At 45.8% G+C, this 26429-nt stretch overlaps 1 protein-coding gene across 3 annotated transcripts in view; it reads right to left on the bottom strand.

Annotated features, from left to right (window-relative positions):
• lef1 (lymphoid enhancer-binding factor 1) overlaps window positions 1-26429 on the bottom strand; it is a 46664-nt gene that overhangs the window by 8561 nt on the left and 11674 nt on the right. For 2 of the 3 annotated variants that reach the window (XM_061273369.1, XM_061273370.1), the window contains exons 2-6: window positions 25930-26022; window positions 21523-21856; window positions 19598-19655; window positions 17866-17990; window positions 1746-1875 (exon numbers count right to left, since the gene is read on the bottom strand). In XM_061273369.1, coding sequence (XP_061129353.1) covers window positions 1746-1875; window positions 17866-17990; window positions 19598-19655; window positions 21523-21726 — 517 coding nt within the window. In that variant the 5' untranslated portion in view covers window positions 21727-21856; window positions 25930-26022. Of the gene's footprint in view, window positions 1-1745; window positions 1876-17865; window positions 17991-19597; window positions 19656-21522; window positions 21895-25929; window positions 26023-26429 lie in introns of those variants that run through there. The other variant, XM_061273371.1, reaches the window with a different exon arrangement.

Raw genomic sequence — 26429 nt, 5'->3', positions numbered from 1 at the left:
GACACACTGGTGCACAAAGAGGGTAAATGCCCGCAGATTAGCAGCGCACGCTAATCCCTGATGGAGCCGCAGCCCTTTTCTCCCCGCCTCAATCGCTGTGGTCCGACGAGCCCTTCCTCCTCAGAGAAGCAGTGTGAGCGGGGGGCTTAGATTTCCAAAGCTTGTGTTGCGGCGCTGGATCCACGGCATGTGTAGCGCTACCCCCTGCCCACTAATCCACCCCCACCAAGTCTCCTTAGAGACCCCCCTCGAGGGCATAGGAGGAGGAGGAGGGGAGTCACGGCGTGTTAACCTTGTCACTCACACCCCGAAGGTGACTAATAACCCCCCCCCCCCCCCCCCCTCAGGCTTCACACATTCACACCCGGCATTTCCTTTCTGGCCGTCAAACTATCTCCATTCCAATCAGAGTCACTGTTTTATGATTCCATTTTTCAAAACGACGTGGGGAGGTTTCCATGCAAATGTATGAAAGGCCCTCTGCGTGACCTTCTGCCCCGCCCTTCCACGCACGTCCCGCGATGAGAAGATCAGTGATTGTTCTTCATAATTAACGAGCAGATCAAAGTGTGAGCCCGCTGAGGCGGCCCGGGACGTCGTCGTCCATGAAGGACGAAGCAACGGATTCATACTTGAGCAAATCGGTTTTTAGTGCGTTGGGTGCGTTAAAAAAGTTTTATGGCGAGTAAATAAAAAAGAAAAAAGAAAATAATCAAAAAAGGTCCCTTTTCCTTTATATCTAATTTTATTTATTTGTAATTGTATTTATTTGTAATTGTATTTATTTGTAATTGTATTTATTTATTTAATTGGATCTATTTTTATTTCCGTATCTGATCTGAAGTTTGCTCTCCTCTCGGCACTCGTCACCAGCTCGGCGCCCAACTTCCTCAACTGTACGACGCGACGACGACGTTCCTGTCGCGCTCTGATCGACGCAAACTATTTCCTGCTCGCTGGTTGCCTCTGAAGCCTCTGACATATGTGGAGCAAGCAGCGTTTTCTTTCGACGTCTCAGCTGCCTTCATCTCGCTTGCGCCTTATTAATAGACGCTCCTCAGAACCTCATCATCGTCGCCAACGTCGCTCTGCCGCTCTTCAAGTGGAAGAAGAAAGGCGAGGAGTAGAAAAAGAAGAGACAAAAAGGTGTGTGTGTGAGTGAGGGGGCAGATGAAAATAAAACACGACGGAGGCCTCGCCCGCTGCGACGCCGAGCGGCTGTCAGCTCGGCGGGCTTGATGTTGCTGCAGATAGACGCGAGGAGGGAGGGAGGGAGGGAAAAGGGCAGCGCGACGTCCCACGGGCGCCTTCAGATGAGTTTGGAGCGGGAACCAAAGTAAAAGACGGCTCGGATGTGACAGTTTGTTGACGGCGGACGCCAAAGTACACTCGAGTTTATTTATAGCCACTTCACCCTCCAGCCTCTCTTTCAACCTGGAAAACGTCCTGCTAGGAGCCGAGGATGACTTTTATGTTCCTTTTCTTCGTTACTTGCAGCAAAAACTAGATCTGAAGTCAACCCGGTCATTTTCCATCTGTAAAAAAAGATGGGCGGAGACAACTCGGAAATTTCCTGGAGGGTAGAATCAGGGAAACGGGTATTCGGCAAAATGTCTATTGGAGACTTTTCCCGCCCTTTTTGTGTCGAAAGGAAATGACCTTTCGTTGACCGCCGTGGCTTTTTAACAGCGACTTTCCACAAAGTGATCGAAACTCTGTTTTTTTTGCGATGTTGGGGAACGTACCTTGTGGTTTGCTATCCTGAGGGTGATGACCGGAATGGGATCCCGGAGCAAAGTGTTCGTCGCTGTACGTGATCAGCGGGGTGAGCGGGTGGACGGCGTGCGACGGCTGCACCACGGGAACTTTGTTGGACTGCGCAAGAGGAGAAAAACAAACATTTTGGGAATATATTTGGGGAAATCCACAGACACAGGAAATAGACGGAATCACTGTGTGACGTGAGAAGGTTTGTCGCGAGGCCTTTTAGACGGTCGCTAAAAAAGGTCAAATGGGAGTACGGCGGAGAGTGGGGATGCAAAAGCCAGGGGTCTTTGAGACAGGAGATCAAAGGCGGTCATTAGCCAGTGAATAAGGGGAGTTCATTACAGAGCGAGAGCCGGCGGGAGAGGATGAGGAAGGTGGGGGAGGCTTGGGAAGAAAAAAAAGAGAGACGTCTGCAGCAGGGAGTGCAATCAGCAGCCCGCGTCGGCCGTCTTAATATCGTCGCTGACTCACAAGCCTGCTTTGTGACACCTCAAATAGACCCGAGCCAAGCCCTGAAAAGTTATGGTTGGACCCTCCCCTCCCTTCCTCTCCTCTATTGTGGCTCCTCTCACTCTGCAAACAGCGCTTACACGCTTCAGCGGCCGTGAACACATGTTAGCGCTTAGACACGCTAAATGTAACGCAGCGCAAATGGAGCCCAGACCTGCGCCGGACCGAGCCTTCACCTCCACAGGATTTTTTTTTTTTTTTTTGGTGTTGAGCAGGATACATTATCATTTGTGGTCTAAATGAAATAATCTCCCCGAGGCACACCTGATGATCTCTCACGGCACAGCGGTTGGTCTCGAAAGTAATTACACTTTGCGCCTGTTTTTTTTCCCCCTCACCTCGAGGGGAAGGAGGAGGAGTCTCTTGGAGGGAGGCGTTTATTTGTCTTAAGTCGATGACACCCCAGGTGACTAATTTGGGGGGCACGGGGTCTATTACGGTACGGCAATAAGGTTCTTTTTATACGTCTCACTTTGTTTTGGTGGTGATTTAGCGGTGGAGAGCCAAGGCGACATTCCTAAGTGTTTAGCGGCCGAGGCTAGCCAGCACTTGCTCGCCCAATCCCGACACTCGCACACACTAAGCGGGTGAGTGGAATTTCCCAGAACCCCTCGTAGACTGGCACGGCGGCTCGACCCGAAGACCCCCCACCTTCTGGGAACGTCCCGAGCGGGAACACCATGCTGCTAGCGTGCGGTTGTACAAGTTGGGCGACCACATGACGCTGCTGGTGCGCCGCACTCATTTACTGGGTGGAGAATAGAGCGGCTCCTCCCTTTGGAAAATGTTCTCGCCTTTTTCTTTGTTTTGCACTTCTGTGTAAGCTGCACCGACACGGAATGGGGCGGATGGGGTCAAGCCAGAGGGTTTTCCGATTTTGGAGGGAGTGTCAGAGTTGTAAAAAAAACAAAAAAAAAAAAACGAGACATGCTGCCTGTGTGTAATAACGTTTGGGACGTGTGTGAAGTCTTAGACCTGAAACTTATTCCTCTCGTCTGGTTTTATTGAAAGATCCTTGGCATGAAAACTAAAAGATGCTCAGATTTTCAATGTCGGTGTTGTGGATAATTAGCGACAACTTTGACAAAGTTGCAAGTTGAATTTGTAGCATCAAGCTAACGGATTAATAAAATAACCTCTGGATCTTTAGGCAACGCTGTCGTAAAGATTTCAAACAGAGAGAATAAATGCTGGATTTTTTTCCCGTAATTTTGCAGGAACTCTGCGTCAAAGAATTATGCTTCTGCCTCCGCTCAGGTGAGCGAGGTTGTTTGAAAAAGGTGACAGGCTAATCCCTCAGCGTGGGAAACCCGGACCTCATTTTCGGCTTATTAGTAGGCCCATTAACCCAAGAGGAGGGCGACCGCTACGTGGCCTCACCAGGGGCAAGGCCTGGACTGACAATCACCGGGCTGTGGGAAGAAGATAAGAAGTGGCTGGATTGTTATCTTTTTAGCTGGGGGGGCTCACTAACATTTGTTCAAACCATCCAGGTTGAAGAAGACAGCGACACAAGCCGGGTCGGCGCAGAACCGAGGCCCGATGTTGTTAGGGCTTGTCAGATGGGATTTGAGTCAGCTTGTTAATAAACGTCCGCTCGATTGCGGTGAAGTCAGCCGAGGAAAACGGGTAAGGCCTCCGTGACCAATACACAAATTTATGGATATTTGCAGCCGCAATAGCCAATTGATAAAAAAAAAAAACAACCAAAGGAAAAGAGCGAGGCAGGGTCTCGGTTTTACGGCGCTGATCCGACCGTACGACGAAAACATAACCAATTTTTTCCACATGAGCTCGATAAACGTGATTTTTTTTGTTTGATTTAATCACGTCCATCTAGCAAACATGACATTAGATGACGTTATGAAAATGAAATAGGCAGCCACGATTATGTTTTTTTTTTTTCGGGATGGATGAGTGTGTGAGGCCACTCATTTTCTCGTTTTCAGTCAAAACCAAAACAAGCAAGCGGCACGCAAATCCGTCATCCAGTGCTAACTCCCCAGCTGTTTATGAACCAGCTCACATGCATTGCACACACTCCATTGTTGCTGCAGGCGCGAGGAGTCCTCATTGCATATAAATTACAGAAGTGGGAAGTGATTATTATGAAGAAAAAAAAAAGGAAAAAAACATCTTCCCCCTGCTCCACTCAGCAGAAGTGCTATAATTGAGTACAAAAGCTGTGTTGAGAGATGACGAGGGGAGGGGGGGGTGGGAGTTACTCAACGCCGCATTAACGTGTGTTCGGATTCATTCTCGGTAACTATTGCCGGAAAGGCTGGAATCTTGCGCTGTCGAAAAAAAAAAAGAATCTAGAAAGGGAATGAAATGAAGCATTTCTTTCCCCACCCCAAACGAAGCCGTTGTGCCAAGTGTGTGGTTGCCCGTGCCGCGAGATTCTGGAACGGCTCCTGCAAGGAGTCGGCCGCTTGCCAGCTTCAGTTCCGCACAATGAATTTCCCTTCGAAAATCACAGTTGAGCACTTCTACTTGGGAGGGGCCGGCCAACGCTCGATAGCAACCTCCAAATTCAATGTTTTCCTTGTCAACCTGGCCGCCTCGACTTGTGTGATTTCAATGCCCATTAAAGATTTTCAAGGATCCACAAGAACTATATATGGAAGTGGAAAAGTGTCCGGGTTTTTTTGGGGAGAAAAGCCTTGACAACATGGTGAAAAGTAGAACATCCCCTCCTCCCCTCCCTCGTTGAAAGCCAGCGGAGACCAACCTGAGGAAGCTTAAATAAATAAGCAATTAGCATTTTGTGCGGCGGGTTGAACTCCACCAGCTCGCCGCGCGCGGCTAACTCGGGAGCCAACCATTGGCAGGGTCCGGGGGGCTTAATGTAACCAAACCCAATTAATGGAGAAGAAAGCCCTGCCGCCAGCAAGCCGAGGGGGGCTTGGGGGGGGGGCAATGAGTGGAACAAGCGGAGCCGAGCGTCGGGCCCCGAGTGGAGGAGGCTACGAATAACAGGAAAAGCCTGCCCTGGAGACAAATTTACATCTGTGAAGACACCCCCTGATCTCCCTCCTCTCTCTCTCTCTGCATTTTAATCATAAATCCTGCACGCTAGTCAAAGAGTTGACGCTGAAGGGAAGCGCTGACACGAAAGGCCGAGGCCAGTTGGAGAAAAATAGCGGAAAACATATCAAAGGGGATGAAGGATCAAGTCGTAAACTCCCAAGCGGTTCGGATTTGCCGGAACACAATATTTGACTAACTTTTACGGCTCAACATGCCCTTTCCTGGGACCCGAGTGGACTAAAATACATCACAGGGTGGAAAGTGAATGAGCCTTTTTGTCGGACTGCCACGGGGCTCATTTTAGACAGCGATGGTAACAAAATCCAAAATTATTTACGACACCAGGCAACTCTTTCTTATCACAACACGGCAATATGAATTCATACTTTAAATCGAGGTGTGAATGGTGGCTGAGTTACAAATGCTAAATTAGGCAACAAAAAGGCAGTCAGAATAGTCAGCGGCATTCCCGCCCATGTATCTCCGGGACTCATTCCAGACCGCAACCCACAGATTGAAAAGTTCTACATAGTAGTGTCAAACGCGGTCACGCTCCACGGCACGCCTTGAATGAGTCGGCACGGCAGCACAAAGGCGCTATTAACAGCCGAGTGTCTCCAACAGCACGAGATGGATTACCCGTCATCCTCCAGCTGGCAGGAAGCGCGTGCGCTCCGAGCAAACCAATCACGCTTCCATCGCTCGCTCTCTCGCTCTCGTTCTGTCTGTGGCGGCGATGATCTCAACGAGGATAATTTGTGTGAAATGTGCCTGCCCCAGATGAAAAAGGCTCAATCCGATTTCTCAAAACGGTGATTCCACTGGTAATTTTTCTACGTTTTTTGAAGGGGAGGGAGCACTAACTTGGTACAAACAATTTTGATGCTTCCCATGTGAGCTTTTATTGCGAACATAAATGATATTCAAGAAATATATCTATCATATATAATAAAATAATGTTAAATTTTATCTACATTTAGACATTTTAAAGATTAAAAACGCAGCTTTTTTTCTCGCTCACGTTTCCATCGTGTTGATTTCAAGTTGGGAAAAATCAGAACGACTTCTACGGAAATGTAAGTATCGCTTCAATTTGTTTTGGTTTTGGCCAAATTAAAGGGTGAGGACAAAACCCGGTCTAGACTACGGGCTTCCGTCTACTTTGGGCTTGGTGGTTTTGTCGGAACACCACATTCATTCAGTTCGAGACGCAAGCACTGAGCATGTCAAACAATGGCGGAAAACCAGCAAAAGGAATGTTCTCCAGATTAATACAGGGATGTGATATGAAATGGATGAAGATCTCAGGGGGGCGTTAGCTGCATTTAGGCCGCATCAATAGCTAATTGCCGCGATCGAGTGCCTGTTTTCAAGCACGGGGAATGTTAATCTGGGAGCCTTAAATTGGATCTCCTCCGCAAAGCTCAACCACGTGCACGGAGGAGGGAAATGTTTGGAGCGCATTGGAGTTTGCTCCTCCGATTCAATCGGCGATATTTATAGAAACGTTGCATGATTTATCGTTAGCAGCAAAGCTGAGTGAGCTTTGGCGCCGACATACGCATTGAACGAGGCCCCGGGAGGTGTACCAAAATAAAAATGGCAGCACCGGGGAAATAGCGCGCTAGCCTTCGTACGAGTAGTTTTGTGTGTAGATAAAATACAATAAAAATACATATTAAATTACAATGAAAAAGGTATCAGAATATTTACATTTTTTGATTGGAAGCAAATTTAAAAAAATATTAGAGATTTTTTTTCCAGTTTAATTAAGATCAAAATGAAAAATATAAGAAACAATTTTGGAATACAAAGACTCTTGTTTTACAATAAAGAAAATGTAACTAATAATTTTTATCAAATAAACCATTTAATTTTCATACATTATTTTGTCGTCTAGTTTTGTTTTTTATTTATTTATTTCTTTGTCATTTGGGGGCCATAAATCTCAGCAGTTCTTGTTAAATGAAGCACGACCAGCACAGGCTAATTAGCATGCTAACCATCTCCCAATAACAAAAGCGTCATGAACGAGGCCGCCTCGCACGTGATGAACAAGAGCGGATTTGCCTGCGACACCTAGATAGCGCCCCCCCCCCCCCCACAATGCGCCAACCCTACTTCCCTCGACTCCCAGCTTGCGCCCAGGTATATTCTCAGCCTGAATGGTTGTCACTTTGAATTTGGGAGCTCGCCGTTGACGGGGTGGGAAAAACGAGTCTGGCGGGGGTCTCTTTGTGCAGCTCTACCTGTGGAGAGGACAGCGCGGGACTAAGCCATATTACACAATACACCTTTGGAGAGGAAAGGGTTAGACCAGAGTTGGCTGTGAGCGTTTCTCAACGGCTGAGGGGGAAAAAAAAAAAAAAAAAAGTGGGATGGATGGCGGGTTGGGGCGGTGCGCTTTTGGAACGACAGACGGTTTTGACCTAGTTTTCCGACGGATGCGCTCCCACTCACATGACGAGCCAGAATAGAAGCGACAAAAATATCGGCGGCTCAACAAGCACGTCGTCTTCACGGGGGCATTACAAAGGGATCAGACATACCGTGCGAGGGTTGCGTCTGTTGGGGCAGGTCCCCCGGAGCCCCTCAGGTACTGAGGCACCTGCGTCCCGGCCTCTGCCTGACCTAGCCACCCCTGAAAATCGCAAGACTAAAAATTGATCTTTTCACCTCAAGGCACGCTGACCTGGCCTCAAATGACAATTCAATGACTCCTAGGTTGGGCTAGAGCAAGTCCTAAGGCCTGTGTGGGTCATGTATGGAGCTTGAGATCTGACCAAGTCATGAGATGCCTCCAAACAATTAAAACCTCAGCTCAATTATTGCCCAAAACAATAACAACAAACAATCGCAGCTATAGTGATACCGACATTCAAGATGAGCCACTACAGTAATTCTGCCAGCTCCATCTAGTGGCACGCCAAAGAATCACAGTTCAGTTGTATTTAACTTTAAATGAGTATTTTGTGTCATTGAAGCAGTATTCATGATGACATGACAAACCTTTGGGTTTATGGACTGTACAACAATCCCGTCAGGCCCACTCATTGGGTGTGTTTTAGGGGATTAAGTGGTAAAGATGTCCAACATCTGCCTTTCAGCCTGGAATTAGCCCTTAATCACACCATACACCTTCAGGGTCCCCGCTAGTATGTGAATTAAAAAAAAAAAAAAAACTATTCAGATCTGATCCCCCAAAGCCTAACAAATGGCTTTTCTGCTTCTCCGTCGACCTCAAGAAGCTTTTCACGGAGATGAACACGCTAGGACTCCGCCCCTTGTCAATTAGCTAGGTTTTTGTTGTGTGCGTTCAATGCTAACATAACAATGAGTGTGTACGACATGGTCTGCTTATCCAACCCCCCCCTCCCCCAATCCTGATTGAAAGAGATGCTAATGTTGGATTTGGGGAGCACAAAACAAAGTCCTTAAGCCCGGTCGGACGTCGCGGTAACACTAGCGCGATGTCATAGATACAAAACATGTGCCACGTGCACCTGCATCCCTGTCACTAGCAACAAAACAACAACACAGTATTCTAATTAATAGTGAGTTTGTGGAATTTGAATTCAGCAGAAGAATCGACCCATCTTGGCGGCCATTTTGCCTTGTATTGCCAGTTGCGATGACATCACAAGGCTATGGGTTCAATTTGCCAACGTCACATGATCAATTCCAGAAATGAGGTGAGCCGTGACAATTATTACCGTTGACTGTTGTGACTAATTGTTTTGATAACCGACAATTTGGTAATATACCAGCTCGGTAAAAAAAAAAAAATCCAGGATGCCCTGCGGGCAACTTGGCATTGTTTGGTGTGCTAACTTTGAAAGTAGCCGCTTGTAATGACGGAGGCTGTCAGAGGGGGTGCAGCGGTCGCATTCGGCTTTCATCTCAGCTACAGAGGAGGAGCGGATTGATCCGCCGGTTTTGATGCGTCGTTTGATGCCGGTCAGCTCAAAGTGGAGGACGCCTGTGTGATGTCTCGCCATCGCGGGACATAAAAAGCTTCACCTGCCTCCCTCTACCCTGAGCGCAGTTTATGACCCCCGGTGGATTTGACGACTCCCCTCTGAGACGGATAGCGTTTTCCATTGATGCCGCATAAATACATTCAGCGGCCCACCTTTATATATATATTTTTTTAAAACACCGGCCCCGGTTCCTCTTCGGCTTTGTTTCAACTCAAGCCCTGATCGTAATAGGACAGTATAGCTAATTTATTTAATGCGTGCATCCCGTGAGGAAAGCGTGTGCCTTCCATCAGCCGGAGAGCGAGAGAGCAGCTCGATGATCAAAAGAAACACGGAGCGCTCAGCGAGCTCGTCGGAGGAACTAATATATTCTTGCTAGATATCTAAGTGGGTTTCATCATCCTGCATCAAGTGACTGCTAAGGGGGGGGGGGGGGGGGGGGAGAAAAACAAGGCCTTGTTCTCATGCCGGTGACATCAGCGAGCACCGAGGGGGGTGGCAGAAAAGCTCGGTTATTTCCAACAAACGCAACTCGCAAGTGTGTGAACGCCGGGAGAGGGGAATTTGCGCCAATGCTTGCGTGCCAAAAACATCATGTGACTCATTTTTATTCCTTTTAATTGTGGTAATGCAACAATTGTGCCAAAGCCAGTCTGTTTTTCAGCAATTTCATCACGGCCCACGATGAAGCAACGATGTCACGGCATGGCCTAAAAAAAAGCGAGCAGTTTGAATCGCAGCTGCATGACGTGACAAAATCGCAGATGGAACGGCCGAAAAAACGCAGAGCCATACCAATACGGGAAATTCTGCGTACACAGTCCGTATGATTTCCATATTCCTATCGTTTTACATGGACAGAATGTGTGGCTCAAAAGTGAAGTGTGGGGAGTGTCTGTATCATTGGCTAGAGCCTTTCAAATTTGCTTCATTACTATATTACAAGTGGCGATCTTGCAGTTGCTTTTAAACGCACTGTACTGTATATAGTCCGCTTACGCCATTTATACCGCTGTTCACTCCCACAATGGCGCAGACACCCATTTTGAGCATTTACACCATGAGGTTAATGGTGTCTTTTGCAGTGTTCTCAGACATTAAGTGACGACACTGCAGTTTTGAGAAGACACAATGGAGATGAGAAACATTCAAAACTGCTTTGCTTTCGTCTTTGACTCCCCTCCCCACTCCAGCCATAGTAAATTGAGCGCCGGAGGCAGGAAACTTGGCCAAGCTTGCATTTGGGAGCTGAATGTGGTGGGGCATGAGGGATAGAGATATGGCACTGAGGCAGGGAGAGGCGACTGGGGGGGGGCAGTGAAAGGTGGCAGTAGGTACTAGGGAGGAGCCCTACGATGGCGGGAGGTGACATAACGCAACATTTCAGTGAGTCACGGCACAGTTTTTACATTCGAGAAATCTCACGGCAAGTCTCCAAACAGCGCCGTAAACTCTCTCCTTTGTCGTGAAATGCGAGAAATTAAATTTTCACGCATCTTAAAACATTTATTTAAAATATATAGTTTGTTGCCTTTTTTTTTTTACTTCTCTCTCATACACTACTGGTGGTCGGGAATCATTGACATCATGTATGTGGCGTTGTAACACAAAAGGCAACACGTCTCATTAGCGCTCCGAGGCCTCGGCGGCCCTGCCGTAAATATGGCTTCGTCTGCAAGTGTAATCGCTCGCATTGTGCGGCGATTTTCTGCTCTGCTGGACGACAGCTTGCCCCCACCAACTCCCCCTTTTCTCCTCAAAGTGCTTGTTCCTGGTGACTCCAGCGCTGCCAAGGCCTGGTGCGTCTCCCAGATTACAGGTTCCAAGAGTCACTAATCCAGAACCGGGTTGAATTACACGCTACACTGTATCGGGACAAAGCCCTTAAAACCGAGACTGGTTTTTACTTTGGATTGATTTACACTAGTGAGCAAAACACTAGCATGTACACAATCCTGAGCCCAAAAGGCTTAGCATCAGCTAGCATAACTAGCCGAAACACAATCGAACATCATAGATGATCCAAAGAAGCATACTGTGGGAAAAGTCAATCAAAGTAAAAACAACAACCCGGATTTTCGACAAAATGGCGCCAAAGTCATCCTTTTATCGCTTGAGCAACAAAACAGCAAATCGCGACTAACGAAGCGGCGCTTCGCTGTAATTGCCTCGAAACCGTGATTGATTTCAGCCTCGGAAAAGGGGGAAAGATGATGGCTAACGGCCCCTCCCACCCCCTCTTTGCGAAAGAAATCACCCCCCCCCCCACACACACACACCCCTGCCTGCCTCTCCGGCACTCGCTGGCGCAGCCAAGACTCTCCATCTAGTAGGAGGCAGGAGGCTTTGAAGAGATCAAAGCCAAGGCCGGGAGCAGTTGCGCGCCCTGGGAATACGGCAGAGAGGCTTTCTGCTCCTCAGCCCTATTTTCGAGCGTCATGTCGGATTGCAGCTGTATTGCATTTCGCCAGTTTTCTTAATGCTCTTGGTTTCGACTTTGACATCAGTAGCCCCCCCCCACCACCACCACCGCCCTTTGGTTGCTTCAAAAATAAGGAGAGGAAGAGAAGGAGGTGAAGGGGTAAAAAAGTGATTGAGCAGGAAGAAAGCAACAAGGAGCAGAAGGGGAACGCGATTCCTATTTTCGCAACTCCATAATTGGCCGGTTGGAAAAGGGAGGCGACATTTGTTTTCAATTGCGCTGACGGTATGAAAGGAGCGACAAACTTTTATGGGATTCCCGAAAAATTGAACACAGGCTTCTTTTCTTTCTTCCCCCCCCCCGCACAAATGGCAGCTTTTCTTTTCCTTTTTTTTTTTTTTTTTTTTTAAATGGCCGAGAGACGCGAGACCACACAAAGTGAAACGACAGCAGAGAGAACTCACCTCGTTTGTCCTCCCACATTGCGTGGCATGGCGGTTCGCAAATGTACCGCGTTTTAGAGGTTTTATTTCCCTTGCCAAATAAATTTTTAAAAAAAATCATAGATGAGACCACACAAAAGTTTTAAAAAAATGTTTACTGTTAGCATGAATTTCTTTTTCCTGTCTGTTTTGTTTGTGTACACAGACTTTTTTTGCACAGCGTCTTTGAGTATCGAGAAAAGCGCCATACAAATCCTTCCATTCATCCGTTCTCTGTATCGCTTATCCTCCCTCACCCGGAGCGCGAGTTTACTGGAGCCAGTGGACTTTGGGTGATTGCTTCGAGATGGGTACACTCTGAAGTGGTCACTCTGATTTTATTATTATTAATTACATCGAGTGTGTTTTCAATCAAATACTTTGTATGATGTCATTTTCACCTCAAAAACTGACTTCCATATTTATGCTAGCAAAAATGCGTTAAAGAGGGGATTCCCAAACTGCAGTTCTTTTTAATGCTCCACGTCAGCAATTTTTGTCTGGTTAGCTTTCATCTCAAAGACAGCAGAACATTTCTGCTACGCAGAAACCTGCTTGGCCTGTTGTTTGAATTTTTTTTTAAAAGAAATTGGGCCTGGGCTATTTTGATGACTTTGGGATCAAGCACAGAAGGTCTTCCATTTACGAACGTCCCAAAATGACATTTTGAAGATACAGACGACGCACAGCATCTAAAGGATATTTTTCACTAGATGTTTTGTATTTCTGGCCAACAGGTGTTTGTCCAATAAAGTTTTTGTTGGTAAAAAAAAAAAAAAAAGAAAATTCAAATCCACTTTGGTCTTTTGTCGAGCCCGTATGCCAATTTAATTGGCATATGACAATAATTTTGTAACGTTACTGAATGTGCTCAGCTTAAGAGGTGATGATTGTGTTAAAAGTTGAGTCTTGATGTTCAAACCAAAAAATTGCACAACTTGGCTCATAAAGACCCCCCCCCCCGCCACCGCCACCCCTCCTCTTTGTACTGTAACGATGCAGGTCGACTTTACCAACCTCCTACACTGGGGACCATTAATATTTCAGCGCTGTCAGATACATGCATGCCCCCACAGCAGAAAGAAATAATGAGCTTCAGAAAAAAATAGGAAAGAGGAGGAGGGAGGAAGAGCGCTGACCATCTCGCTCGACGCCACAGAGCGGCTATTGATCATCAGAGCGCTCGCTTCTTCGCCCGGCGAACAAAGTGGCCTCTGTTGACGCCTCGGCCGATTCTGGACACGGCCGCCGGCATTTGCACCCATGTTTCACTCCTGCGCTCTCATTGTCGACCCCCCGAAACTGCGGCTCACCCTTTATCCCTCAACGCCAGCTATTCATCTCACTTGAGGGAACGTTGATCTTATATTCTTACAGCTAAGCTTAACCCGAATCCAAACTTTGGAGGCGTGCTACGGTTATGATTCAGATGGCTAACTTTAGCGTGGTTAGCGTGCGCGCGGTTGTAATTCAAATATATGGCTAACTTTAGCGCGGTTAGCGTTGCAGGTTTCGATTTGCCCCATGATTCCGTGTTACGTGTCATTATAACCAGAATTGAAGAACTGGGTAGGAAGTAGACCTGGTTTCAATATTCCGAGAAAGTATCAAAGCAGGAACAGACGCGAGAAGCCGACCGTGCTGTTCGGTATTATCATCGCCGACACAGAACGGGGGTACAAATTTGCCTTGGCTATTATCCGACTTCAGAGGTAGTACCATAAGATATGATTCTGTTTCTGATTAGGTCGTCGACACCGGAGCCTCTAAAACACAAGAGGGGAATTAAGGGTGAGCTTGGCAAGGTCGACCCTGGAGATGATCGGCCGGCACCAGGCTGCATGTGCCGAGTGAGGCCCTCGGAGCAGCTGTGGCCCGACTGACCCGCTGAGCACTCGATTCCGTGACCAGCGTCATCTTCTCAGGCCGCTTTGCTTTGAGGGGTGAACCGCGCCCCCGAGACACAAGCACAAAGACACTGAGCGGCACTATTTGTCTTAGCAGCGCTTGTTAATGCGTTTTATTAGGCATTCCATGCGGGCCGTCCAATTTCCAAGACGGTGTCGTATGTTTCTGATGGACTACTGTATCTATTTTAAACCGGAGTGAAATGTGGCAGCCGTACCAAGCACACATTTGCACACAAGATCTTCACCACCTACAACAACAACAAAAAAAAAAGAAAATTATCCGAAAATCCCCAAATTTAAATTCTCAAGGATTCCCTGTTACGTTCCTCTACAAGACCTCAACCAAGGCCCCAACAATCCAAACTTGGAGAAGCACCAAACTGCACTCCAGAGACGTCAACAATTTTTTAAATTAAACTCAATGCAAACAAAGGTAAAAAAAAAATCAATTCTCCAGAATAATCAACATTTTAAGCGCAACTTCTGTTTCTCATTTATATATATATAAAAAAAAAAAAAGGCCCCAGAGTACGCCTGAACACCGAGCTCCATTCCACCGCATGAAAGGCGCAGATAAGGTGATTGCAACCACATGGCGTGGATTGGAGCCGTACATATGGAGCGAGTGTGTCGCGGAACCCCGGGCGTTAATGGCGCCGTTTAGAAAGAGATCCGAGCGACGGCGGCATCTACAAAGGCTTTGAGAAGGACCAAGTGTTTCTCGTGCGTGAGGTCCCCTTGGCGCAACGCGCATTTTACGCCGCTCGCTAAAAGCTGCGCTGCAGATGACATCAATGTCACCGTGACCCGTTTGCTTTATTGACATCATCCAGCCGGAGACCAACTGCGAGCTGCGATCACGTGCCATCCAGCTGCTACTCCAAACATACGGAAGAACTTTAGAAGCTGCCCTTCTCAATCTTCTACTTGTCCCTCTACAGCCTCATTTAAGGAGATCAGTTGCGGTCTATGTTTCGTTTGGGGTTACGATTTTCCCAACCCGAAGCCGTATTATGATTTTATCGAGGGAATTTCGAAATATATTTTACTATCATATTACACGACTGAGACAGTTTGATATGTGTACATAGGCGAAGGTGGAAGTAAAATTCTCTTTTAGCGATAAAACCTCTTCCCGACTGCAGATCAACAGACTAGTTTTTGTTCCATGTGTCTGGGTGGTGCCGACGGCCCAAAGAAAATTGAGGAACGTCTCTTCCAAGAACATCCAACATGTACACGGACGCTTGCTGGTCAACGCAGTGTTTTCAATATCCCCAAATAACAGGGATGGCCCGCAGGGCCATGAGCCGAGGACCCCCGAAGCCGTCCAACCAAATCCAGTTAGATAAGCCCGGGGTAGCCATTCCACGCTGCAAGACACTGCCTAGCTAGATCCGTCACATTCCCGCCACATCAAAAAGGAAAAGTCTCCGTCTTCCTTGCCACAAGAATTTGCAATTGAGGAAAGACTCCACGGTTTTTGGAGAGAGCGACGGTGCCCTAAGGCCAACGTTGGGTCGGGTTGGTACAGTAAACATTATCAGAGAGGTCCTTTGGTGGATTGAGATTTTGTATGCATGTATGCCATGGACCGCAACACTCAGTGACTCCATCCCCTCTCCTTCTGAAGCTGTTCCAACACAGATGGAGATCACCTGCAAATCAAGCCAAGAAGCTCGCTTCCGTTCTTTTCTTTTTTTTTTTTTTTACAAGCAGCGTGCGGTTTTGTGCGACGGAATCAGGACATGACGGTGGCAGACTGTTCCTGTAATAGATCCAATGCACGGTCTTTATTTAGAATCCGTCATTTCCAAATCCCGATTTAGAGTTTTGGACGACTCACGGAAACATCCTCTTCAAAGCCGCAAACGAGGCAGATCTTTGCCGTCATGAAGGGTTGGCGGCTCGACTATGCGATGATTCAAACGGTACACGCGTCATCCGGGAAGGCGTGCCAGAAACGCAAATCATCCATTTTGGGCGGTTTGTTTTACAAAGAGATCAAGACGAAGGTGCGCCGCCGCAGAAGAAGAAGAATCAAGAAATGCAAATGATCACTTGCCGGAGTTGAAGCTCAAACACGTTTGCATCGGGGCGTCGATAAAACAAAGCAGAAAGCTCGCTAATAAGCTCAACGTGTAGTTAATGGTCGGCGTACAGCAGCGGGGGGAAAAAGAAAAAAAAAAAAAGAATAGAAGAACCCCACATAAAAATCTGCTGACAATCAGCAGCTCCCGACAGCTCTGTCATGGCTGGACGGCATGTGTGCAGGAATGTCATGGTGAATGGAAATCAATCCAAAACGACTGTGACGGGGGCTTGGTGGGCTGGGAGGATAGAGGGGAATGAAAGAAAGACGGAGCCTTTGATGTGAGTGAAAACTGATCCCAGGCCTGCAGATATATACCGCGGCGGTGGCGGCGGTGGCGGCGGCGGCCGTGGTGTCTGCCACGCTGCCATCGGGTGAGACAAAGGCGTTAAGAATGACTTCTGTTTTATTCAAGACGGCTCCAAGAGAGGAAGATTCGGGGCAGAAGAGGGAATGCGGTAAATGAAAACAACAAAAGGCTTTAAAAAAAATAAAAAATTGGCAGTGAGCACACCTCGGCTGGGCCTCATGCAGTAAGTCTGCTGGGAAAGGTAATTTCCTCTGGTGGCTCTCCAAGCCGACCTCCTCAAGCGCTTCCATGTGATCGGAGACATAAAGAATTCAGATGGCGTGTGGCTGCAGGTTTTTTCTCTCCCATTTTTGAAACCGAACACCAAATAAATGATGGCATATTAATGCAATAGAGCGCACTGTTCAACTCCTACCAGCAGAGGCGCTGTTGATTCCAACTAACTACTTTATGGTCTGAAGAAGAAAAATTCCTTCATTCATTCATTGTCCAAACAACATTCTTTCACCGCTGCGCAAACTACAACTAATTATCGTAAGCAACATCCAAATCCAAAGCAAGACAACGAAATCTCAACGTGACACCATTACACGCAGCAGCAACGATTAGCCTCTTGAGCGATAAAATGTAAAATAATATATGAAGAGTGAAGAAACTTTCAAGAAGTCATTGTGTGATATCGTAATATAACGTGCCGAGAGGCAGCCAGTCGACCCGGGTAGTATTTGGAGACGCGCGTGGACGTAACAACATTAGAGTGGACAGCTGCGAGGGGACGCAGGAAGCCGCCGATTTCCAATCTGCAGCTGGTTTGAGATTTAGGCCATTACGGAGGAAGGCGGACGGGGATGACTTTTGTTGTGACACTTATGCCAAAAGAATGAGTGGCAATTGTCTCGCAGTTACGGCACAGCGTGTATTGTTTTTATGCCGACTAAGACTTTTGAAAGTGTTAAAGAAATAAGATGAGCAGTGTTTTCGTATTTCATTAATGTAAGGTTACGTACGGAAACATTTCCCGTGCACGCAACACAAGCTTATTACGCTTATTCATAGTCTAATATTATTCTTACTTGGTGTAAAATTGTACAGTTTGAACATTAATGTTGGGCTTCAATGAAACAAATTCTATTTAAAAAAAAAAAAAATGTCCTTAAATATAATTAAACTGTACTTAACAGAAGTACTGTGCTGGTTAAAAAAAGCCATTGAAATATTATGCAGAGTATGAGGAAAACATTTAATTATTAAGGTGATTGCGTATTCTACCACTAGAGGGAGCCTAACAAAACAAATTACATTTTCCATGATATTTTAATTGATTAAGATGCATATGGAATATATATTCAAGTTGGTACTGACCGTTCTGGCCATGGGCGGCGAGAGGGAGCCATTGCTCATGTAGGAGTCGTTCATATTGCCCATCATGATGTAGCTAGGGTAGCTCGGGTACCCGTGGCCTTTGCTGTACAAGTCTTGATGTTTCACTGGCAAAAAACAACAACAACACAAATTTGTCAATTTGATACAAGACAGTACAGTACACAGTAAGATTGGTTCGACAGTTGCGGAGTCGCACGTTCACAGATTTTTTTTTCTTCCCTAAATCCCAGTGTTTTGTTTTTCATATTTGTAGGGCATTTTTCCGTCGTGAATGTTTATCATAACTATCAGTCATCAGTACGATTCAAAAAATGAGTCATGTTAATATGCTACAACCGACCTCTGTCAATAAATCACACCGAATAATAATATCGCTTTAACCCGCAGTCCATTTCGCCCCGGCTTTTTGTCGGCGGCCTCGCGATGGACTCTGACTAAATTGTATTATGTGCAGGAACAATGGAGCCCCTCTGTGCCAATTAGCACCAATTAGAAGAACATACAGAGTGTGTCAAAACAGGAGACGCCCCAACTGTTCCTCTATGACCCGACGACAAGAATAGGAGGAGGAGAATACAAGAGGACTCAATTCAGCGCCACTCGCCACTCAACTCTGTAAGAAAGCCAGGGGCGGGTGTGGGGGGGGGGGTTCCGAAGGGGGGGTTGTGGTATTTAGCCCGACAGCAACATGAATCTTGTTTTGAAGAAAGCCAGTGTTTGGTTTGAGAGAAGGGATGGGGTGGGGCGAACAAAGAAGAGGCACACTCCGCCTCAGAGGCCCCGCCGATGACGCGTCAAACGGAGGTCCCTCCAAAATAGGCTCGCGAGGGCCCCGAGCGGCGCCCGCGTGTGACCCCCTCGACGCCGCGTTTATTGCGGCGAACGCGTGACGGGTGCCAGCGGGATTGATCTAAATATGGAGACGGGACCAAAAAAACTTTGGCGGACCATGATGATTTCAGAAAAGTATGAGCTGAAAAGTTTGCTAGCTAGCGGTTAGCATGTCCGCTTCACAGTGTTGGGGTTCTGGATTCAGATCTTTGCTCCGTAGTTTTACACAGCCCGCCAGCACGTCGTTCAAAAACTAATCCCAAAACACATCCAATTAAGATGGATTTTTCAGTTGACATCAGCTAAATGAGTATTTCTGTTAGTTTACGACGGGATTAGCAAGGCTGTTGGGCTAGCATATAAATTGACTGCCACTCAACTGCAACAACAAACAACATGCTTCTTATCTGTATGAGAACAATTATTCTCAAAAATTATTTTTACACTTGTATTGTTTTGACAATCAGCCAACGACTTCCACAGACATTTTATTTCCCACACAACAATTTATCACAACTGTGACTTCATTTTTTTGCCACTGCGTTTGATTTTATTCACTCGCATGATGGTGAATGTCAAAATGTGAATGAAACAAATAATGAAAGCTACAAGCAACTTTGAAGCCAACTGTTTAATTTCAGTCATGGGTCTTTTTTGTGTCCTTGTATGTCCACCTAATTTTGGATCAACGGGGGATTTCTCTTGTTGATTTGAGTTTTGAGGGTTGTAATTGTGCCTTAAAATAGCAACAAACTGAAGATCCAAAATGTTTTCGATCTCATGTGATTGTTGTGGAAAGGCCTCGCATTAAGCAGCATTCAAAAACATTTCTCCCATTCCTGGCACATGAAGGGGAAAGGAATCTTTTTGCGTCACTCACCATCGTCGGGATGCTCTCTGTGCTTTTCGTGATACGAGTCTTGGGACTGTCTTGCCGCCTGTGTGAAAGAGAAGGCAAAAAAAAAAAAGGAAAAGAGGAGGGAGAAATTGAATGGCGGTGAATCGATTGGGAGGGCCTTCAGATTCTGTTAGACACTCGGAGCTACTGATGTGGTCAGAAGACCGCACAATAACAAGGCCTGGGATGATTTTTTTTTTCTTTTTTTTTTGCTTGACAACATGGCGCACACACACATACACACACACACACATTTTCAGACAAGCGTCTCTCCCACTTAATTAAGGCGCCATGGCCTTGAGGGGCTTTACAAATTAACTTGTTTTCCTATGAGTTCACTCGTTTTCATTCCAGCCGCCAATCTTAGGTCTATTTAGGCTGTCAGCGGGGTTTTTTTTTTTTTTCTTTCACAAATTGAAATCTTTTTTTTTTTTGCTACCCAAAAATGCATTCCACTCACCCAGTTTCTGTTAGAGTTGAGGAGAAGAGCTAACACACACACACACACACACACACACAAACTCTTCAGGATGGCTTCCAGCTGTGCGAGGGGGAAACTCTCGTGCATCCTAATTAACATTCAGTTCACGTCAGCCTCACGTCTCGGAATATTTCGCAGTCTCAGTCCGAACAGGGGTCCCCAAATTTCATTAACATCAACATAATGACAGAGCATCTCAATAACTTGCTCATTTTTGTTAATTCCTACTGCAACCTGTGTGTGTGTGTGTGTGCGTGTGTGTGTGTGTGTGCGTGTGTGTGTGTGTGTGTGTGTGTGTGTGTGTGCGCAAAGAAGCTTGATCCTTTGTGATGGTGAGTTAATAAGCTGTACAAGAATTAAACATTTGTAATAATTTTTAAATAAAACTGCAAATATTTAGAAAAAAAATCAACATATATTTAGAACAAATACTGTGAATATTTAGGGAATAATAGCATAAATATTAGAAAACATACTACAAATATTGGGATCGTCTTTAAACTGCAAATACAGTTTAAAATGAAAATGTTCCCAATTGAATTCGTTCGATAGAATAAGAAATGCTGCAAATATTTAGAAAAGGGTTCACGATAAATTCATGCATTTTGTTTGAAATGGAAGGAATATTGTACGTTGACTAAAAATATTAAGAAAATACTATAAATCATTTGAAAAATATTCCAACTCCTTTTCACACTGCAAATGTTCATTAGAAATGCACATATTGAGAATAACACAAAACAAAAAGGTCTAAAAGCCTTGTTACATGTATTCTTGTCATCACCGATGCAATTTAAATTTGCAATGATGTGACATTCGACCCTGCAGCACATTTCCCAGATTAAACGACGAGACGTTCTGACAATAACATCGAACATCTGAGATTTACACCTGCTCATTATGCATAATAAAAATGCTTTGATATTTGTAACATCATATTAAGTGACTATCCATTCACTGTATTATAGTAAAAGGTGCAATGCTTTTTGATACAAGTTTAGAATCAGTCTTTTTTTTTTTACATAAATATTATTCCGACCCAAAAATAGCATTTGATCTCCCATATTGGCTGACACCTTGCAAGGCCTCAATAGAGGAAAACAATCAATAGCTAATATGTATTAAAAAAAAAAAAAGTTTCAAGCTAAATAAATGGATTCATGTGGTGTCCAACTTAGGGCCCGTGGGCCATATAGCAGCCCTGAGAGAGCATTTAATTCGGTCCCCTGTGCAAAATGCAATTGCTACTAACAAAAAAGTCGAAATAGAATGTACAATGCAGAATATTTTTTACTGATTGTAAATTTAGTATGGGCCTTGGAGGACTTGACCCCTGATTGGAATAACTGGAATAAATTTTTGCACGAATGAAACAGAGGTGGTGACCTCACTTTATTTCTTTTCATTTTTCGAGCAAGTGACTCACATCGTGGCCGTTGCTGTTGGGGCTTCCCTCAGACTCGTTGACCAGCGACGACTTGATGTCGGCCAGGTCTCCCTCCTCCTCCGAGTGGCTGAGCTCGGCGAAGATCTGCTCCTTGTGCGGCTCCCCCTCGTCCTTGAACGGGATCATTTCGTCCGTGGCGCACAGCTCCGGGTCCCCGCCGCCGCCGCCTGACAACTGAGGCATGTCGTCTCGCCTCTTTTTGCACCCACAATCCCCGCCTCCCTGACAAAAAAGACACCCCAAAAATGTTGTGGGGGGGAAAAAAAATAAAGGTAGAGCAACTCCCAGTGGAAGGAGCCAAGTTGTTGACCCCCTGCAGAGGGGAAACAAAAGGACACAAACGTCCACCGATCAGGACTTTTCACTCAAAGATGATTTATCCACAGCAAAATGGGGAAAAAAATGCATGTGATAGTCCTAAGTGGGTCCCGGGGGGGGGGAGAAGTGGAGAAAGAATGTTCGGATGTGCGCATCCAAAGTCCTTGAGAAAGGCAAAAGAAAGGTGATGTTCAACCCAAAAGGCACACGCTCCGCGGAGAAGACTTTCCCGGCGCTCCCGCAGCGTTTCCACGGTGTAATGTAACCGGTGTGTGTGAGCGTGTGTTGGTAATGAAGCTGCTCCCTCCTCTTTTTGCCTCCTCCTTTCGCCTCCTCCTCCTCCTCCTCCTCTCCAGTCAGCACTGATTGACACTCCCACTTTAGTTCTCCCAAACAAATGGGCCGCGCGCACACAAGCCCACGCGTGGAGCCACTGCTCAAAGGAAGCCCAGCCCGCGTGCTGGTGCTGCCAGTGGTGGAGGGGCTCCGTTTTCCACCATTCCTGGAAAGACCTCCAAGGCCCGAGTTAAAGTTGAGCCACTGACAACGCTGGGCTGACTTTATTTTGGCCATTTTGCAGGAGGGATTTGATTTTATTATCTTTTTTTTTTTAAACGGCAAGGAGTTTAAGATAATTGTTCTCACCAAAACTTTTCCTCCGATTTTGGTCAATGTACATTTTTGATTTTATTTTTTAAGTTATTTGATTTTGCTATCTGAAAACTGCAGAGACAAAGATAATCACAATTAGTTCGTTTGACATAATATTTTTGGAAAACCCCCAAAAAGTTGGGTCGAATTGACCCAAGTAATGGGTCAGTCCATTTTATTTAAAACATGTTTTTTTTTTTTGCCCAGCAATGTTAAGATTGTCGGGTTAAGATTTGGATCCAACAACAACAACTCATTGTATTTGTTTTGCTTCATTTTAATCTGGGTTGTCCAAACATAGGGATGGGGGGCCCCAGCATGAGTTTTTGGACCCTAAAAAAACTGCTGGCTAGTGGACATTTCAGAAATTCGCGAACCAAAAATGTCTTCATAGTTTTGGGGGGCGTACTTCTTTACATGTTGCAGGGTTTGTGGCATGCGTGAGAATCCCAGTCATTCTGTGCCGACTCAACTTTATAAAGTGCAGCGAGGGAGGAAGGGTGAGGAGGAGCGAGGGAGAGGGGTGAGAAGGAAGAGGGTGGTGGTGTGTGGAGGGGGGGGGGTTAGTGGGGGCGGAGCTGCGGCTGCCTTTGATCTGGCAGCGGCTGGCTCTTTCATCCCTGTAGCCTCCCCCCCCCCTCCATCCCCTCGTCCCGACCCGCTTCCTCACCCCCCTTCCTCTCCCGACTCCCCCCCTGACACCCCCCACGTCCCCCCTCCCCTTTGTATGACTAAATTTGGTCCGAGTGTGGAGCTCGGCCAACATTTCCAGCAGCTGAGTAGCAAGTGAGGGAGAGAACAAGTGAGGGAGAGAGTCGGGGGGAGAGAGAGAGGGAGAGAGAGAGAGAGAGAGACAGAGAGAGCGACAGAGAGAGCGACAGAGAGAGAGAAAAAGAGAGAGCGACAGAGCGACAGAGAGAGAGAAAAAGAGAGAGCGAGAGAGCGAGAGAGCGAGAGAGCGAGAGAGCGAGAGAGCGAGAGAGCGAGAGAGCGAGAGAGAGAGACATTAGTGGGGGGGAGGCGGTGAAAAAAAATAAGATCAAAGGCTTTTGGGGTTTTGGAAGGCGCGCGTGGAAAAGAGCTGGGACTGGCAGCATTCCAGAGTATAGCGGAAAGAGCACAGACACACACACACACACACACACACACACACACACACGCGCACTTTTATAAGAGTTAATTAGAGCCCCACAACCGAGCTTTCAGAAGAAGAAAAAAGAGAAAATATTTAAGATTTCGTCTTGTTTTCAGCCACTGAAAAAAGATGATGCGTGTTCTGCCTCATTATTGTAACTCTTTAATTTAATTAGCTGCCTTGTTCACAACTGCACCCCCCCCCCCCACACACCACTACCAAGCCCCTAAAACCTTCCCAACCGAAACATATATTCTATATTTATGTATTTAAATTTATATATATGTGTATATATATATATATATACACATATATATAAATAAATATATTTCTTTCTTTATTTATTTCATACCTTGGATGTGGTTTTTATTTGGGGACATGGTGGATTTGTGGCCTATTAAGATACAGGCCTGCAGGGCCCATTCTGCCACAAAAAAATATTTGGGCACGTAAAAAGGTATATTCTGTCACACACACACACACACACACACAAAGACAACCGAAGGCCCCAAAATACAGCAGATTCACACCTTATTTGATTTCCTAGTTTTGTCATTTAACGTCGCAGATACTACAGAGTAGAATGTAATGGTGGCAACCCCCAGTGGACAAAAGTAATATTTCACAGCCATCCTCAGTATTTTGTATTCTATATGGTAAGTTAAAACAAACGAAAATAACGAAATAAATATCTACAGTTCAGTTGTATTTAAAAAAAATAAACATGTTTTGTACTTCTCAATTTATGTGTTATTAACGGAACCAAAGTATATAAAATGGTCCTCATTTCCGACTTCCTGTATTTTCATGTCATTATCGTTTCCGAGGTGCAACTAGGTGCAAAAGGTTTGAGAACCGATGCTAAAACGATAACGGGAGCGCCCGAGCTCATTTGCATCCACGGCCAAGCTGCCCGGATACAGACAGCGCCTTTCGTCCGCTGTGTAATTGAGACGAGGCAACACCTTGGAAAACACAAAACTAAACACCTCGGCGTTGGCACGGACGCCCGGAACCTTCCGATCTAATTGGACGGGAATAAAAACGAAGAAAAGAGGAGGAGATTAAGTAAGTACGGGGAGCTGCATTAGCATTTCTCCGCTAATGAGTTCATAAGAGTGACCCCGCTGGATGGCACATGAAAAGGAAGCATTCCTGCTGCGTTGTGACCTCAATTCACTTTTCTCTCAATTCACACAAACGACATTTTGCACGGTACGTACATTAAGGCAAAGTGTATATACGATCGACACACACACACACACAAAGGGCATAATTTAACATCAGCATAATTTGGTCTTGCAGTATTAAAGAACGCAATACAGTTACATGCTGTGTGAAATGGTCGACACTGTGTTCTTATTTTTTGGTGAAGTCGTTTTTTTTTTTTTTTGCCACATCAATGGTCCAGTTTATTTTGCACAACCAAAAATGACATCTGATAGTCTGCTGTGATTTGCCACAAATTTGTTGCATAAACTTTCCACATTTTGTCTTCATTTTGAGGCTTTTAGATTGTTTTTTCCCCCTTAAAGGTTCAGTGTGTAAAACTTACATGCTGTGAACTAATAGAATGCAAATTTGCAAGCCTACTGCCAAGAGAGGTGCAAGAAAAAGGTCATATGGGATTTTTAGTATTCCTTCAAGTGATGAAGTTTGCCTCCTTGGGGTATCCGTACAATTAAAATGGCGGTGCAACATGTCAGCCTTCTTGTAAGAGGAGGTGCGACCTCCATGCAATATAATTTGAGATTACTAGGCCCTGATTATATTTTAAAAAATGTACCTTGTATTACGTGATTTTTTGCATAGTATTGAAATTAATACTTAAAACGAACAAACACAGAAAAATCTAAACACACTGTCCCTTTAAGAAATTGAAATGGGGAGAACAAAGTGGGGAAAAATAAAGACAAATTGGAAAGCGCAAAAAGAAACAATAAACTGCAATTCAAATGAAGACAATCGAGAAAAGAACAAAACAAAAAGGAGGGAATATCGGAAAAGACACGTGAAAATGGACTCCAGTGAAAAGATGTGCGAGCATATCACATCTTCACTTCTTTTCTCAACATAGTTAGGATTTGTTTCAAATTGGACATGATTGTTGCAAAATTCTCTTTGGTGCAACAACACAGAGTCGAGGTTGTCTATTATTGTCTCATCTTTAATTTGCTCTATTTTCACGACCGCACAAAACACTTCAAACGAGAAATCCCGCTAATTGTCGGGAGTTGGGCGCCCCGCTGCTGGCGCTGGCGCTACGTAGCTACGTCACTTACCGGTTTGGGCTCACAGGTTAAATCCCTCACGCGACTTCATCCCACCACCTGCTCGTCATCCGTCTCAGCTACCTTGATGTGAAAATCACAACCCTGCGCCGGGACGGGAAACAAACGTCAAATTAGGATGAAAAGAGCTAGCAATTAAAAGTGCAATGAGACACCATTTTATCAAGCAAAAAAAAAAAGTGCAACTCGTAACTCCTCGGAGGAGGTCCGACCGAGGTGAGTGATTATCGTGCTGGGATTGGTAGGCGGCTTCATGAAGGGGAGGAAAGTGTCCTGGGGGTGCGGCGAAGGAAGGCAGACGTATGATCTGCTGATTTACGACGGCGCACGCGCAACCACACTATTATTAAAATGAAATGATCTCGACGGAAATGCTGGCGTTTGGGTGGGGATGCCGCAGGCCGTCAATACGCACCTTAGCAAAGTTCAAAGTTGGACGTATGAACGGGGTGACACCAAACTGGCTGGTATCGAGTTTGAAGGCCATCACG

The sequence above is a fragment of the Syngnathus typhle genome, linkage group LG3 (assembly GCF_033458585.1).
Source record: "Syngnathus typhle isolate RoL2023-S1 ecotype Sweden linkage group LG3, RoL_Styp_1.0, whole genome shotgun sequence".
In the NCBI taxonomy this organism is placed as follows: domain Eukaryota; kingdom Metazoa; phylum Chordata; class Actinopteri; order Syngnathiformes; family Syngnathidae; genus Syngnathus; species Syngnathus typhle.
The sequence above is the reverse complement of the archived record's forward strand: the minus strand, read 5'-3'. Positions and strand labels throughout refer to the sequence as shown.